The sequence below is a fragment of the Muntiacus reevesi genome, chromosome 19 (genome assembly GCF_963930625.1).
Source record: "Muntiacus reevesi chromosome 19, mMunRee1.1, whole genome shotgun sequence".
NCBI classification, from domain to species: domain Eukaryota; kingdom Metazoa; phylum Chordata; class Mammalia; order Artiodactyla; family Cervidae; genus Muntiacus; species Muntiacus reevesi.
In genome coordinates this window covers 8,678,421-8,696,658 of record NC_089267.1, presented here as the reverse complement: position 1 = coordinate 8,696,658, position 18,238 = coordinate 8,678,421, and the positions used below count along the sequence as shown (strand labels likewise).

The following is an 18,238-nucleotide window of genomic DNA, read 5'->3' as shown; positions in this document are numbered from 1 at the left end:
CTCCTCTCAGTCCACACTGCTGCTGCTGCTGCTGCTAAGTCGCTTCAGTCGTGTCCGACTCTGTGCGACCCCACAGACGGCAGCCCACCAGGCTCCCCCGTCCCTGGGATTCTCCAGGCAAGAGTACTGGAGTGGGGTGCCATTGCCTTCTCCAGGTGCACAATGGGAAGGCAATAATCAGAAACCCACAGGAGGTCAAAATCTAAAACTGTCTGGAAATGCCTTTGAATTTAAAAAGGTGTCAACAATGACCTCTTTCAGGAATTTAGGAAAAATGCAAGTGAGGTGACTCAACTTAGAATCACACTGGCCTTTATTCCTGTTGTAGGAGGATCAGGGTGCTGAAAGAGGATCACATGTTTCATCATCAGAACCTTGGTAGGAGCAGTACCTCCCCCATGCAGACTAGAATGTGAACTTCTAAAATAGTCATATTTGGTTTCACTGCACTTTGTAGATACTGAATCTTTTACAAATTGAAGGTTTGTAGCAACTCTGGGGCAAAAAAGTCTATTGGTGTCATATTTCAAATTTCTCATGATTATTATATTTGTCATGGCTCTATAAATGGGACAACAAAGTCTCAATGACAGCACATCTGTTTACAACATGGTTTACTGAGCATTTTAAGCCCACTGTTGAGACCTATTGCTCAGAAAAAAGATTCATTCCAAAATATTACTGCTCATTGACAATGTACCTGGTCACTCAGGAGACCTGACAGGAATGTACAACAAGATTGCTGTTATTTTCATGCAGCCCATGGACCAAGGAGTCATTTTGACTTTCAAGTCTCATTCTTTAGAAAATATATTCTGTAAGGCTATAGCTGCCATAGACAGTGATTCATCTGATGGATCTGGGGGAAAATAGAAAAACTTCCTGAAAAGATTCACGATCCTAGATGTCAAGAAGAACACTGATGATTCACAGGAAGAGGTCAAAATATCAACATTAACAGGAATTTGGAAGAAGTTGATTCCAACCCTCATGGATGATGTTGAGGTGTTCAAACCTTCAGTGGAGGAAGTAACAACAGGTGTACTGGAAACAGTAAGAGAACTAGAATTAGAAGTGGAGCCTGAAGATGGGATTGAATTGCTGCAATTTCATGATGAAATTTGAACGGAAGAAGGATTGCTTCTTATGCATGAGCAAAGAAAGTGGTTTCTTGAGATAGAATTTACTCCTGGTAAAGATGCAGTGAAGCTTGTTGAAATGACAACAAAGGATTTAGAATAGTGCATACACTTAGTTGATAAAACAGCAGCAGAATTTTGAGAGGACTGACTCCAACTTCAAGTGTGGACAAAATGCTATCAAACAGCACTGCTGTTACAGAAACACTGTTTGTGAAAAGAAGAGTCAGTTGATGCAGCAAAATTCATCATTGGCTTATTTTAAGAAATTGCCACAGCCACCCCACCCTTCAGCAACCTACAGGAGGTCCTACAGTAGGTAGGACCCTGATCAGTCATCAGCTGCCAAAATGGAGACAAGACACTCCTCTGAGAAGAAGATTACAAAGAGCTAAAGGCTCAGAGGACAGTTAGCAGATTTCAGTAATGAAGTAACTACTAATTAAACTATACTTTTTTTTTTTTTAGATATAATACTATTGCATGCCTAACAGGCTACAGAATAGTACAAGCACAACTTTCACATGCACTGAGAAACCAGAAAATTCACATGGCTTGATTCACTGCGATGTCTACTTCTGGTAATGACCTGGAACCACCCCATAATATCTGCCGGGCATGCTTGAAGTCTCATGTCAATTTCTCATTGCTCTCCACATGCTCCAGCTTCTCTGATAAGCCAAGAAAATTCTATAAAACCCCTTTAAATTTCTGTCCTTTCTTATAGATAATGAGACAATAAAAGTCTCTTTCTATAGTGCATGTCTCAAACCAAACTATGTCATTTCAAATGAAATGGGAATTTTTTCTCTGAAAAACACTGGAAAAATGTCCCTTTTAAAAAGTTCTGAAGAGCCACCATCAAACATAATTTGCATGTGGGCAGAACGCCTGGTGTCTCACTCAGGCCCACATTCTGTTTCTTCTGCGCTGGGTTTCTCACTTCAGCTTTTCCTCAGATTCAGTCACACTGTGTCAAGAAGAGGACTGATTCAGCTGACAGTCTCTGAGCTTCCAAGGTCTCTAGGGGTAACAGTAGTTTTTATAATCATCCATCATGCAGAGGGCAACAGTTTTATATGCATATTTTTTCCTTTTTGAGAAAACTTTTAAATTGAGCAGAGCAAAACTTTGAAGTTACACTTATAACTGCATATTCTGAGTACTTCAATCTATTTATCTACCAGAGAAAAACCCTTCAGTTCTGTCAGCTGTGGTTAGGCACACGAATTGATCAGTAGCCCTTCTCTTTTCTATAATAAGGTTTCCCGGTGTCTTTTGACAGGATTATAAATACAGCATGACTACAGGCAAATATTTCTTAAAAACAAATCCCACAGTGCAAAAGTTTTTTGGACTGAATTTTTGAAATGCAAAAGTAGGAAGTCAAGAAATACCTGGAGTAACAGGCAAATTTGGCCATGGAGTACAGAATGAAGCAGGGCAAAGGCTAATAGAGTTTTGCCAAGAGAACGCACTGGTCATAGCAATCACCCCCTTCCAACAACTCAAGAGAAGACTCTACAAATGGACATCACCAGATAGTCAATACTGAAATCAGATTGATTATATTCTTTGCATCCAAAGATGGAGAACCTCTATACAGTCAACAAAAACACGACCAGGAGCTGACCGTGGCTCAGATCATGAACTCCTTATTGCCAAATTCAGATTTAAATTGAAGAAAGTAGGGAAAGTCACTAGACCATTCAGGTACGACCCAAATCAAATTCCTTATGGTTATAGAGTGGAAGTGTCAAATAGATTCAAGGAATTAGATCTGGTAGACAGAGTGCCTGATGATTTATGGACAGAGGTTCGTGACACTGTACAGGAAGCAGGGATCAAGACCATCCCCAAGAAAAAGAAATGCAAAAAGTCAAAATGGTTGTTTGAGGAGGCCTTACAAATAGCTGTGAAAAGAAGAGAAGCAAAAATCAAAGGAGAAAAGGAAAGATATACCCATTTGAATGCAGAGTTCCAAAGAAAAGCAAGGAGAGATAAGAAAGCCTTCTTTAGTGATCAATGCAAAGAAATAAAGGAAAACAATAGAATGGGAAAGACTAGAGATCTCTTCAAGAAAATTAGAGATACCAAGGAAACATTTCATGCAACTATGGGCATAATAAACTATGGGTAAAATAAACTATAGGCAAGAATACATAGAAGAACTATACAAAAAAGATCTTCATGACCCAGATAACCATGATAGTGTGATCACTCACCTAGAACCAGACATCCTGGAATGTGAAGTCAAGTGGGCCTGAGGAAGCATCAGTACAAACAAAGCTAGTGGAGGTGATGGAATTCCATTTGACCTATTTCAAGTCCTAAAAGATGATGCTGTGAAAGTGCTGCACTCAATATGCCAGCAAATTTGAAGAACTCAGCAGTGGCCACAGGACTGGAAAAGGTCCATTTTCACTCCAATCCCAAAGAAAAGCAATGGCAAAGAATGCTCAAACTACTGCACAATTGCACTCATCTCACACACTAGCAAAGTAATGCTCAAAATTCTCCAAGCCAGGCTTCAACAGTATGTGAATTGTGAACTTCCAGGTGTTCAGGCTGCATTCAGAAAAGGCAGAGGAAACAGAGATCAAATTGTCAGCATCAGTTGGATCACTGAAAAAGAAAGAGGGTTCCAGAAAAACATCTACTTCTGCTTTATTGACTATGTCAAAGCCTTTGACTGTGTGGCTCACAACAAACTGTGGGAAATTCTTCAAGAGCTGGGGATACCAGATCACCTGAGCTGCCTCCTGAGAAATCTGTATGCAGGTCAAGAAGCAACAGTTAGAACTGAACATGGAACAACAGACTGGTTCTAAATCGGGAAACAAGTATATCAAGGCTGTATACTGTCACCCTGTTTATTTAACTTACATGCAGAGTACATCATGAGAAAAGCCAGAATGGATAAAGTACAAGCTGGAATCAAGACTGCCAGGAGAAATATCAATAACCTCATATATGCAGATGACACCACACTTATGGCAGAAAGTGAAGAGAAACTAAAGAGCCTCTTGATGAACATGAAAGAGGAGAGTGAAAAAGTTAGCTTAAAGCTAAACATTCAGAAAACTAAGATCATGGCATCTGGTCCCATCACTTCATGGCAGATAGATGGGAAATAGTGAAAACAGCGGCAGACTTTTTTTTTTTTGGTGGGGGAGGGCTCCAAAATCACTGCAGATGGTGACTGCAGCCATGAAATTAAAAGACACTTGCTCCTTGGAAGAAAAGTTATGACCAACCTAGATGGCATATTAAAAAGCAGAGACGTTACTCTGCCAATAAAGGTCCATCTAGTCAAAGTATGGTTTTTCCAGTAGTCATGTATGGATGTGAGAGTTGGACTATAAAGAAAGTTGAGCGCTGAAGAATTGATGCTTTTGAACTGTGATGTTGGCGAAGACTCTTGAGAGCTCCTTGGATAGCAAGGAGATCCAACCAGTCCATCCTAAAGGAAATCAGTCCTGAATATTCATTGGAAGGACTGATGCTGAAGCTGAAACTCCAATAGTTTGTCCACCTGATGCAAAGAACTGACTCATTGGAAAAGACCCTGATGCTGGGAAAGCTTGAAGAAGGGGTTGACAGAGGATGAGATGGTTGGATGGCATCACCGACTCAATGGACATGAGTTTGAGTAAACTCTGGGAGTTGGTGATGGACAGGGAAGCTCGGTGTGCTGCAGTCCATGGGGTTGCAAAGAGTCGGACATGACTGAGTGACTGAACTGATCTGAACTGAAAAGGAGATACTGTGCAAACATTGAGGAGACACCTGAGTTAATAATGATAAATAATGACATATTATTGCTGTTATTATCATAGCAAAATTATTAAATACATTTAGATTAGCAGATAATAATCAGCTTTAAGTTTGAATGAGTAATAGTTAAAAACCTATTTCTGGAATGTCAAATAGTAACAAGATATCCTATATTAAATGTATAGTACAAACAAATTTATACAAAATATATACCAAATATATATAATCTATTTACATATTTTTGATGTATTAATACATGTTTTTAACGTATATTCTGGAGAAGGAAATGAGGTTGCAAAAGAGTTGGATATGACAGCAAATAAACAACAAAAATTGTATATTAATATACATAACTGTTGACTTAACTGTGATTAGCACGTTATATATACTGAGAGTGAAATAGTTGGTAAACGAATATTGTCCTTGAAGACTTACCTTGGGGTCCAGGGTCTCCAGGAGGTCCAGGTAACCCATCCTTGCCTGGAGGCCCAGGCCTCCCATGAGTTTGAGCCGCCAGCATTGCTGCTGGGAGCTTGAGCTGGGATAGGAACACGGCCATCCTCTCTTCATTGATGAAAGGAAAAATAACACATCATGTTACAGAAATACTTTGTATGTCAAAAGTTTTCAAATTTGTTTCTCATGAAATTCAGCAAAAATTGATTTGGTTTTCAATTTACATACGTTGAGTTTACCAACTGGTCTGATTGCTAAGAGATTTTTCGATTGTTCAAGTAAAGCAATTGTACAAGGTTGCTTCAACATGAAGAGAGGTAAGTTGTGACAGTGAGAGGCTTTGAGGTCCTTCAGCGATTCAGATGTTGCCAACCTAGCGGGCAACGTCCTAGAGCCTGATTAACCTCTGTGATGACCTGTGGAAAGGACTCAGGTTTGTATTTAAAAAATGGTTGTTATAATAGATATAAGCCTCTTTCTAGCAATACTGTGAACATGCCTGTGGTGATTTAAAATATGCTGATAAAGTCTTTGGCACTCCCTTCCAGGTGGAATTCAGTTCAGTTCAGTTCAGTCGCTCAGTCGTGTCCGACTCTGCGACCCCATGAGTGGAATTAGGTGGAGCCTAATCCTCCTACTACAGAGTGTGGGCTGGACTTTCTTTTACTTTTAATGAACAGGAAAAAGGCAAGTAGGGAGACTAATTCATAAAGGCTGCTGACTTCCTGGCTGCATTCTCTCTTAGCTTCTCATTCTGAGGGAAGCCAGCTGCCACATCCTGGGGTCACAAACAGACCTACATAGGGGTGAACTGAAGCCATCTGCTGATAGCCACATGAGTGAGCCTGGACGTGGCTCTCCCAGCCCCAGCCAAGCCCTCAGGGGACGTCAGCTGGCCCTCTGAACATAATTCATGACAGACTGTGTCCGAACCACACAACTAAGCAACTCGGGAAGTCCCTGACCCAGAAAAAATGTGTGATGATAACCACTGTTGCTTTAAGCCACTGAAGTTTTGAGAAACTTTCTTATGCAGCAATAGGTAACTCATGTGGTAGATGACGCTTTAAAGCACTGAACAAAGCTGCATTATTGGACTTCCCTGACGGCGCAGTGGATAACAGCCCCCCTGCCAATGTAGGGGGCAGGGGTTTAATCCCTGGTCCGGGAAGATTCCTCAGGCTGCGGAGCGCCACAACTACTGAGCCTGTGCTCTAGGGCTCTCGAGCGCAGTTCCTGGGCCCGCGAGCCACAGCTAGGGAGCCCCTGAGTCGCAACTACTGAAACCCACGAACCTGGAGCCTGTGCGTGGCAACAAGAGAAGCCCGCGCACTGCAAGAAGAGTAGCCCCTGCCCTCTGCAACTAGAGAGAGCCCACGGGCAGCACCCAAGACCCAGCGCAGCCACAAATCAACAAATACAGCAGTGTGCACAGGTCAGAAAGCCGCATCATTGACAAAGAGGCTTATTTATTGAAAAGATGTCCATTACAGTGATTTCATGGCACTGTTTAATTTCTGCTGCTGCTGCTAAGTCACTTCAGTCGTGTCCGACTCTGTGCGACCCCATAGACGGCAGCCCACCAGGCTCCCCCGTCCCTGGGATTCTCCAGGCAAGAACACTGGAGTGGGTTGCCATTTCCTTCTCCAATGCATGAAAGCGAAAAGTGAAAGGGAAGTCGCTCAGTCGTGTCCGACTCTTAGTGAGCCCATGGACTGCAGCCCACCAGGCTCCTCCGTCCATGGGGTTTTCCAGGCAAGAGTACTGGAGTGGGGAGCCATCACCTTCTCCAGTTTAATTTCTAAACTGGGCTAATATTTTACTTTGTTGAAAACTAATGTATACTTTTAAAATAAAATGTCTTACAATACACCCTCATTCTTCTTCTTCTTCTTTTATTTTTCTGGTTTGATTTCCAGTTAGTTCCATTATTCAGCCTAAGTCTCAACAGGAAGGATATCTCATTTGGCCAAAGGAACAAATACAGCATTGGTGCCGAGAAGCACGTGCCCAGGGAATGTCAACTGCAGACAGTGAAAACAGCAAAAAGCCTCTGTACCTTTCTGTGAGCCTCAAGAAGATGCTGAAAATGAGAACACGCAAGTCGCAGGAAGCTGACAAGTTATTCAGAACATTTGAACATCTGTTGCCAGTGTTGAGTGATGTGACCTTTATGCACTGAACACATCCTAAGTCTCCTCAAGGACATAGCACTCTCACCTGCCCTTCGTTCATCTACCAGGCTGCCTGTCGTCGGGGACCCAAACAGAGAGGCGATGGAGGGCAGCGAGGACTGTGCCCGAGTGCTGCCTCCAGAGAGCTTGGCTGCGGGTCGTGAGAGTATCCTCACAGGTGGAGTCAAACATCAACACACTACTGCATGGAAAACGAATAACCACAGACCTACAGCATGGCATAGGAGCTCTGCTCAACCTTCCCTAACAGTCTGAATGGGAAAAGAATTTGAAAAAGAATAGATACATGTGTACATATAATTGAACCACTTTACCGCACACCTGAAACTAACAACATTTTTGACCAACTATATACTCCAATATAAAATGAAAAGCTAAATGTCAACATTTAGCTATATAACTAATGTTATATTACCTATATAGCCACTTTTTGTTGACATTTAGCTTTTTATTATTTTATTTATTTTTATTTTATATTGGGATGTTAATTAACTCAAGAATTTGAAAAATGAGGAACTTCAAAAAAGGTAAATTTGAAAATATAAATAAGAATTTTCACCCTAGAATTCCTAAACAAGTCATATTATTAACTAAATTAAACATTCTCTATAAATAGGGCCTAACGTTTTCTGTATTCAGTGCTCTTGTTGTGGGATCATGGAGACAGCTTGAGAGACATGATTATTTCAGTAACAACTATTATCCATGTTTTTATAAGTCCCATGCACTATAATGATTACCTGCTGATAAGCTTTATTTTATGACTAGAAATCTGTCATATAATTATTCTCAGAATTATTTTTCTAATAATCAAGTCACAGTTATAGAATTCTTGGTTGTTAATATCACATAGACCATTGTTTAGATTTCACCTCAGAAGCATGTTCAATATTTTACCACTATGTCATTGGGAAGATCTCCTGGAGAAGGGAACAGTTACCCACTCCGGTATTCTTGCAAGGAGAAGGCCATGGACAGAGGAGCCTGCGGGCTGTAGCCCACAGTGTCTGAGTCAGAAGTGACTGAGTGGGTAACACACTTACAGAGCTCATATTTAGCAAACCTAATATACACACAACTAGACTGAAAACAGAAAACTGGAGGAGGGCATATCCTTGCTATGACAAAAAGGAACAGTATTCTTTTCATGTATTTTCTTTAAAAAGCAAATTCAAATGATTTCAATTGTGAAACTAACCACAATTTTTTGAAGATACAGCTAATAAGTATTAAGAAATGAATCTTTCATGTGAAAAATTCCAGAAAAGTGTCTTACTGATTATGTTAGTGTTAATTTTGCAAGTAAGGACAAAATGTAACACATTAGAATCCATAGCTGCCAGCTGGGAAAAATAAGGGCCAGATCACAGAGACCTGTAAAGAGGTACCTCAACTTTCTCCAGACTTTTCATTCAGTGTAGTTTTATTTGAACTTGGAAGATACTTTTCACTTAAACAGATACGTCTGTTTTATAAATTTTTGATAAAGAACAAGTTACTCTTGAGAGTAACCTATTTTTCAATGGGCTTTCAATAAAAAATTTTGTTTAAAAAATGTAGGTCCATACACTGTTTAGGAAGTAAAGCAAAATTATTTTCAAATAGAATTATTAAAGAAAAAACCCCAACAAACGTGGAGTATTAGCTATACTTACCAAAAGAGTAATCACTCTACACTCACATTTTGAAATAAAAAAAAAGCCAGAATGGAAACAGGACAGTATCCACAGGACCAGAATCTCCAGTGAAGATTTACCGACTGTGATGAAGGGGACCAATGGGGACTGAAAGCTCATCTCTAAAAGTGACATTAAGTCACTGACTTTCCAGTAACACTTTCCATTACCTTTCTATCTGGGGCATGTTTGGTTGATGTGAATACATCTGTTTTGAGTAACAGTATATAAAACAAATTTGCAATTAATATATATATATAGTTTTGCAAATCATCCCATTAAATACAGATAGAATATCTTTAATTGTAAACTGAGTACTTTATAAAAATATGAAATTCAATGTTTACAGCTTGAAACTTTGCATATTAGTTATTGTTTTGCACTTAAAAGATAGATATATACTTCAGTACAATTTTTCTTAATTTGAGACATACCTCTTTGAATGCCTTCAGTGTCTAAACAAAATATTCCTATCACTACTTCTTCCTCTTTAACATATGAATTGAATTTACAAGTACTTTGCTTTTGGTGCTTTTAAATATTTTCAGCAAAAGAGTTTTTTTTTTAAATTTTTAAAAATTAATTTATTTTAATTGGGGGTTAATTACTTTACAATATTGTGGTGGCTTTTGCCATATGTCGACATGAATCAGCCATGGGTGTATATGTGTCCCCCATCCTGAAAGCCCCTCCCAACTACATCCCCATTCCGATGTATTTTTTTTTTAATTTATTATTTTTTTTTATTGAAAGATAATTGCTTTACAGAATTTCGCTGTTTTCTGTTAAACCTCAACATGTATCAGCCATAGGTATACATATATCCCCTCCCCTCTGAACCTCCCTCCCATCTCCCTCCCCATCCCACCCCACTAGGTTGATACAGAGCCCCTGTTTGAGTTTTCTGAGACATACAGGAAATTCCTGTTGGCTCTCTATTTTACATGTGGTAATGTAAGTTTCCATGTTATTCTTCCCATACATCTCACCCTCTCCTCCCCTCTCCCCATGTCCATAAGTATATTCTCTATGTCTGCTTCTCCACTGTTATATTCTAACACATAAATACGGAATCTAGAAAAATGGTACTGAAGAATTTATTTACAGGGCATCAATAATTTTTTAAATAATTACTTCGAGCTGTAAATTATCTAGCTTTAAGAAACACTCAGGAAGAGTCATTTAGCATAAGAGTAATTACTTCCTCTGAACCATACTCTAATGCTCTATAATTTTAAGTAATACATTTCTGAGCCAGTAAATAAATTATAAAGGCCTGTATTCTTAATTGTTTTTCCTCTGTTTTCACGGATCTTTGGTCAATAAACTGTTTTTGACTGCACTTTCTAATGAGGCAGGAAACTAAAGAGCCTGGATAGGCGCGTGCATAAAGCAGACACACAGAGCCCATCTGCCAAGGCAAACCCACAGCAGTCACAGCGGTCATTCCTAACAGATGAGACCAGTGACGGGCCTTCCTTGGAGAAACGGCTCGTTAATATCAAGCAGACACGAATATTAATGTGGTGATAAAGTACCTCAGACAGAGAAGGAAGGGACATTCAGACATCATCTAACCCATGGTCTACCTTCTATTTCAGAGATAGAATTTGTAAATATTTTCAAAGAGATCCATCTTTTTCTCCTAAAGCCCATTCAAATGTTTAATTACCCATTTTCTTGATAATTGAGCTTCAACTTATTTTCTTTTGTTACTCCATTATGGAAACAGAGACTAGTTACTGAGTGATTTCCCTTGGGAAATTAGTCACCAATTTGATAATATGGTTATGTCTTGGCCTTCAGGTTAAGTAACTTTTATTCATAGACTTGGTAATCTGTTCTATAAATCACATTTTGGTTCTACTATTCTGGGGCTTTCCATGTATCTCTTAAATGTGGAAACCAAAATTAAATATAGTTATCTCCTAATTAACAAAAATATCAAAAGAGCAATTTCCTTTCATATCTTAAGAATGATTTTCCAGTTTCATGTTAGCTGTTAATTCAGCAGTATCATTTGGTGGCTTCATATTCGCTCAGGGGCTCATCGTGACTCAAGGGTTGTTATTGCTACATCTAACTCTGGTTCGATCTAATCCTTCGTTACCTTTGTTGCTTTGAAATGTTGTTATGAGTAAAGATGGTAGATTGAACACATGTGCCTGCTTTAACTCTTTCTTACATCCTTACAAAAACAGTGGTAAATTATTTTTAAAGGCATAAAACCATGAGAATAGGAGAATGACGTCATGAAAGGAGATGACATTAAACACCTGAGGAAGCTCTCAGATAGTGGAGTGTGGATGACTTCACAGACTCACGAAAATCAAATCTTTGCACTGGAAGCTGAGGGACAGCCTGTGTCAAACCATAAAATCTTTAAAATATTTAGAACTGACTGCATGAGTTACATGTGGAAGTGAGGGTGTAGGAGGGGAACTGAAATGGGGGAGATTGGCTGGAAGCCTGTTTAGGAAATGGTCTCGGAAATCCCCTTCTCTGCTCATGCAGCTGGCTCACTGCCCCTTCCCAATTCCAGCCTGAAGGTTTATTATCTGAAAAGCGTAAATAGACCATCTCTGCACGGAAGACCACAGACTGTGTTGAGGCTTCCAGACTGAGAACAAGGGGAAGAGATAGAAATGGCAGTGTCTGCAGCTGAGGCCCCAGCAGGAGCCTCCTACCCTGCTCCCCAGATGGTAGCAGCCAGGCAGGTAATGCAAATGTTTCCTCTGGGGAATCTGATCAGAATGAGACTTCAAGACACTGAAGTTGAGGGTCCTGCAATTTAAAAAACCCAACTAGACTACCTACAGTAAAGCTCATGGTTGGCAACACCACCATTCTATGATGTGGCAAATATTTTTAAAAATTACATCTCCAATTTTGTCTACCTATGAGATGATATGTATATACATAAATTTGTTGTTGTTGTTCAGACCCTAGGTTGTGTTCGACTCTTTGTGACCACATGAACCATGGCACACCAGGCTTCCCTGTCCTTCTCTATCTCCTGGAGCTTGCTCAAACTCAAGTCCATTGAGTCAGTGATGCCATCTAACCATCTCATCCTCTGACATCCCCTTCCCTCTTGCCTTCAATCTTTCTGAGCATCAGGTCTTTTCCAATAAGTCAGCTCTTTGCATCAGGTGGCCAAAGTATTGGAATTTCATCTTTAGCATCAGTCCTTTCAGTGAATATTCAGGACTGATTTCCTTTGGAATTGACTGGCTTGATCACCATGCAGTCTAAGGGACTCTCAACGGTCTTCTCCAATACCACAGTTCAAAAGGGTCAATTCTTCGGTGATCAGTCTACTTTATGGTCCAACTCTCACAACTGTACATGATTCCTGGAAAAACCATAGCTTTGACTATATGGACCTTTGTTGGCAAAGTGATGTCTTTGTTTTTTTTAATATACCATCTAGGTTTGTAATAGTTTTTCTTCCAAGGAGCAAGCACCTTTTAATTTCATGGCTGCAGTCACTGTCTGCAGTGATTTTGGAGCCTAAGAAAATAAAGTCTGTCACTGTTTCCCCATTTATTTGCCATGACGTGATGGGACCAGATGCCATGATCTTCATTTTTTGAATGCTAAATTTTAAGCCAGCTTCTCACTCTCCTCTTTCACCTTCATCAATAGACTCTTAGTTGCTGTTCGCTTTCTGCCATTAGAGTGGTTATCATCTACTTCTCTGAGGTTGTCGATATTTCTCCTGGAAATCTTGATTCCAGTTTGTGAGTCATCCAGCCCAGCATTTCACATGATGTACTGTGCATATAAGTTAAATAAGCAGGGTGACAAGATATAGGCTTGATATTCTCCTTTCCCAATTTTGAAGCAGTCCGTTGTTCCACGTCCAGTTCTAACTGTTGCTTCTTCTCCTGACTCACCTCAGTTCTGGAGCCTGGAAGTGGAGGAAACAGCCCCCTCCCCTCTGCAATAACAGGAAGAGGGGGCAAAGGAATTGGCTTGTCTGGGGGAACAGAAGGGATTATTGTCCAAATAGGTCACGCTCATCAGAAGGGCGTGACCACAGTCGCCCCGGAGCCCCAGAGCCTCCAGGCTGGTCCCCAGGAAAGGTGGGCTGGGTCTTTCTCAGCTGGAGGAGGGGGCTTGTGCCAGGAGGACCCAGAGGGACTGTGCTTTTGCACTCAGTCTACCTGCTGGGCCAGGCTGGAGCCACTTCCTTCCTTCTGACCACAGTCAAGGTCCCAGGGCCCAGCTATATCCCAGGCCTGGAACTTCCCTGGTGTTCCAGGGGTTAAGAATCCACCTCCTAATGCAGGGAATGCAAGTTCGATCCCTGGTCAGGGAACTAAGATCCCACCTGCTGTGGGGCAACCTAGCCCACGTGCCCCAACTAGAGAGCTGGCATGATGCACTGAAAACCCAGCAGGGCCAAAAAGAAAAAAATCCAAGAAACAAAACCCCAAAACCATCACCCCAGGCCTGACGTGAGGCAGAAGAGAGGTGTCAAAGCTGCTGTCTCTCCTGCTGGTCAGTTTTGGGGGTTGCAGAGGGGACCCTGCGGAGGACGAGATCCCAGAGGTTGCCCTGGCTCAGCCCTGGGGGAAGAGAAAGGAAGAGCCAAAGAGAAAGGTGATTTATTATTCTCAGAACTGCACATAACGGCAGGAGCTTCTTTCAAGACCAGAGACGAGGACCTTCCCTTCTTGGTTTTAGGGCTTTGGTAAGGAGACTACCAGACTTTGGTCTGGTAGTTTCATATCTTTAAGAATTTTCCAGTTTGTTGTGATCCACGCAAAGGCTTTACTGTAGTCAATGAGGCAGATGACTTTGGAATTCCCACGCTTTTTCTATGATCCAATGGATGTTGGCAACTTGATCGCTGGTTCCTCTGCCTTTTCTGAATCCAGCTTGTACATCTGGAAGTTCTCAGTGCATGAACTGTTGAAGCCAAGCTTGAAGGGTTTTGAGCATTACCTTGCGAGCATGTGAAATGAGGACAATTGTATGGTAGTTTGAATATTCCTTTCTTTGGAATTGGAATGTAAACTGACCTTTTCCAGTCCTGTTACCACTGCTGAGTTTTCCAAATTTGCTGACATATTGAGTGATGCACTTTAACAGCATTGTCTTTTAGGATTTGAAATAACTCAGCTGGAATTCCATCACCTCCACTAGTTTTGTTCATTGTAATGTTTCTTGAGACCCATTTGACTTCACACTCCAGATGTCTGGCTCTAGGTAAGTCATCACATCCTCATGGTTATCCAGGTCATTAAGACTCTTTTGTATAGTTCTTCTGTGCATTCTTGTCACCTCCTCTTAATATCTTCTGCTTCTGTTAGGTTCTTACTCTTTCTGTCCTTCCCCATGCCCATTCTTGCATGTACTATTTCCTTGATCTCTCTAATTTTCTTGAGGAGACCTCTAGTCTTTTCCATTCTATTGCTTTCCCCTATTTGTTTGCATTGTTCACTTAAGAAGGCTCTCTTATCTCTCCTTGCTGTTCTCTGGACTCTGCATCCAGTTGGGTGTATCTTTCCCTTTCTCCTTTGCCTTTCACTTTTCTTCTTTTCTCAGCTGTTTTCAAGGCGTTCTCAGACAACCACTTTGCCTTCTTGCATTTCTTTTTCTTTGAGATGGTTTTGGTCACTGACTCCTTTACAATGTTATGAACCTCTGTTCATAGTTCTTCAGGCACTCTGTCTAACAGATCTAATCATTTGTATTTATTCATCACTTCCACTGTATATAGTCATAAGGGGTTTGATTTAGGTCATACCTGATTGGCCTAGTGGTTTTCCCTACTTTCTTCAATTTAAACCAAAATTTTGCAATAAGGAGCTCATGGTCTGAGCCACAGTGAGCTCCAGGTCTTGTTTTTGCTGACCGTATAGAGCATGTATACAAATGCGTATATAAATTAATATCTTCACTGTAGATACATTGAAAGATGAGAGCAGGATAATACTTACTAATGTGTGTGTGTGTGCGTGTGTTCATGTGCATGTGAGTGTGGTATGCGCAGTCATGTTTGATTCTTTGTGACCCTATGGACTGCAGCCCTTGGCTCCTCTGTCCATGTGATTCTCCATCCAAGAATACTGAAGTGGGTTGCCATTCCCTTCTTCAGGGAATCTTCCTGACCCAGGGACTGAACTCAGGTCTCCTGCATTGCAAGAAGATTCTTTACTGTCTGAGCCACCAGGGGCTTCCCCTTCTCAAGGTTCTGGGCCACTAAAGACGCAGATGTTACCTGAGGTCTCAGGCGTCCTGACTTCGGGGCTGACTTTACAGATATGCTACCTTCCACCCTCAGAAGTTTGCCCCTGCTTGGTCTAATGTTCTGCTGTTGCTTTCTTATAATTCTTAATAATTTTTGGAGGACAATGCACTTGCATTTTCCTTTTGCGTTGAATCCTGCAAACTACCTGGCCTGCCTATGGCCTCTATTATTTTTCACTGTTTCCATGAGAGCTTGAGATGTTTTCTTCCTTTTCAGATGTTTGAGGGATGCTTGTTGTGGGGGAATGTCTGGATTGCAAAGTTTGGAGCCTATTTCATGATGTTTGATTCTAAAGTCAAAAAAGAAAAGGAGTTTCTAATATATAAGGGCAACATTAAAATTACAAGGAGAAAACTCATAACTAAAAAAAAAAAGAGTGGATAATTGTATTAAAAACTATCAGGTCAGAGCAAGATAAAGATACTTAGTAGACAGCAAAATGAAATCAGCAGCATGAATTCACGACCTTTGAAAAAACATTTTTTTTCTATTTTTTCACTGAAGCGACCTAAGTCCCTGGGCTACTCTGCTCTCTCTCTAGTGCTCAGGTGAAATAAGATGATGTCCACTCAAGTGCTGACATTTTGTTCTGTCTTACTAATTTCTGCTTAAAATAATCAGGCTTCCTGGAGAGACAATAACTCCATGCTGGCAGTGAAAGCCTTAAGATGAACTTGGGGTATCCTGTAATCTTACTCCCTGGAAAATTCAACAATGTATGTTTAGCTTAGCAAAGCAGGAACCATGAACCAATGTGGATTTATTTTCTAAAGACAATTCTCACCTTATTAAGCTCATAGTTGAGGGAAATGATTTTTGCAAACTATTTGACAAAATTATGTAATATCCTTGTAAATAAAGAAATGTGGATTAGATTTTAAGACAACTATTTGGATTCAGAACTTGCTAAAATAGATAAAATAGATGCTTTACCAATGGGCAGGAGGAATTCAATGGTGTTTGGATCTAATCCTTTTAACTCAACATTTCTATTAAAAATTATGATATGCCTATGAAATTTAGAGATGACACAAAGTTATGAGGGTCAGGCAACCTGCCCTACAATAAGACAAGATTCCAAAAGATATTTTCAGGTTGGAACAATGTATGTACGAGAATCACTTGAAGTTGAGTAAAAATAGACATAAAAATCACACACTTACATTTAAAAAATGAACACAAAGCATAATGAGAAAAACTCAATTTTTTTTAAAGTTTCTATAAGGTGGATGGAGGGTTGTTAGTTCACTTAAAAGTAAAAATGAATCAACAGTGTGATACAGACAGTTTTTTTTAAGGAACACTATCTTAGGCTGCATTATTGAAGTGTCTAAATCAGGGGTCAGAAAGCCTTCCTGCCGAAGGGTCACAAAGTAAATATTTGAGGCCCGGTAGGCTACGCAGTCCCTGTCATATACTTAAACCCGCTGTCCAGCATGAAAGCGAGCAGAGAAAATACATAAAGAAAGGAGTGTGACTGCACTCCTATGACACTATTTATGGGCACAGATTTGAATTTCTGATTGTTTCGCATGTCATGAAATATTATTTTGATGAAAAAAAACATTTAGAAATGTATCCTCCTTCCATGGGCTTCCCAGGTGGCGCTAGTGGTAAAGAACCTGCCTGCCAATGCAGGAGACGAAAGAGACAGCTGAAGGAGATAATGGCAACCCACTCCTGGGAAATCCCATGGAGAGAGGAGCCTGGCAGGCTACAGTCCATAGGGTTGCAAAGAGTTGGACATGACTGAAGCGACTTAGCATGCAAGCAAACACCTCCTTCCATCTGCCAAAAAGGTAGAATCAATTCTTAGCTTGTGGCTATAACAACAACGAGAGGCAGGTAGACAGGGCTGGTGGCCCTGGTTCACTGAACCTGGTCTAGGTCTAAAGACACTCTCCTCTGCCTGGTCACAATCCTCCTGGAGAACGAGGGCCGTTTCTCCAGGGAGATGACGTGGGGGAACCGGACATGTTTGCTCCATGCAGGGGAAGATTAAGGAGGAGTACTGCGGATGCTCACTCAGAGGGCTGTCGTGTGAAGAGAAGGTCCTTTCTCTGTGGTGGCTACAGACCAGGAATAAGGAGAGAACTTACAGGAAGGCAGACTTAGTTCCATGTGAGTAAGAAGCTCCTATCTGAGCTGCCCCATCCTAGGACAGGCCACCTCTTAAGGCAGACGATGCACAGCATCTTTGGACGAACGTCGCTGGAGAGATTGTCGACAGCAGAGGGGAAGGAGGAAGCGGGGACAATTCAGAAATGTATACTCAGCAAACCTCACCTTCAAAAATCCTCAGAACTTCTTGATTAATATACTTCTTTATTTCTTCAAATGAAACCACATCAGCCTAAAGAAGAGGAAGAAAAGGTCTGTTAATACAGAACCTAGCACAAATGAATAAAGAAAAGAAGCAGTGGGTTGGCATGCATGCGTGAAACGTCTGTAGAGATCCACTGATCAAGCAAAATAGTTTTGTCCTTTGTAATAATCCCTGGATACTGGTAAGTCCATATCTAGCCGATTCTATTATGTGTCTTCAAAGGACGAGAACTCTAACTGGGTTGATTCTTTAACATGCTTCATTCATGAGCTAACGCTTACTAAGTTTTACCCACTTCACGGTCAAGTTTATTTTGCAATTTACACACTGCAAGAAAACCTGTATTCAGCAATTTTCCTTTCTTTTTAAAATTTTTATTTATTTAATTTTGGCCGTACTGGGTCTTT

At 40.7% G+C, this 18,238-nt stretch overlaps 1 protein-coding gene across 1 annotated transcript in view; it reads right to left on the bottom strand.

The window, feature by feature from the left end:
- COL19A1 (collagen type XIX alpha 1 chain) overlaps positions 1-18,238 on the bottom strand; it is a 401,244-nt gene that overhangs the window by 6,917 nt on the left and 376,089 nt on the right. Inside the window, exons 48-49 of the mRNA XM_065911832.1 lie at positions 17,792-17,858; positions 5,352-5,480 (exon numbers count right to left, since the gene is read on the bottom strand). Of these exons, the coding sequence (XP_065767904.1) occupies positions 5,352-5,480; positions 17,792-17,858 (196 nt within the window). The remainder of the gene's footprint in view (positions 1-5,351; positions 5,481-17,791; positions 17,859-18,238) is intronic.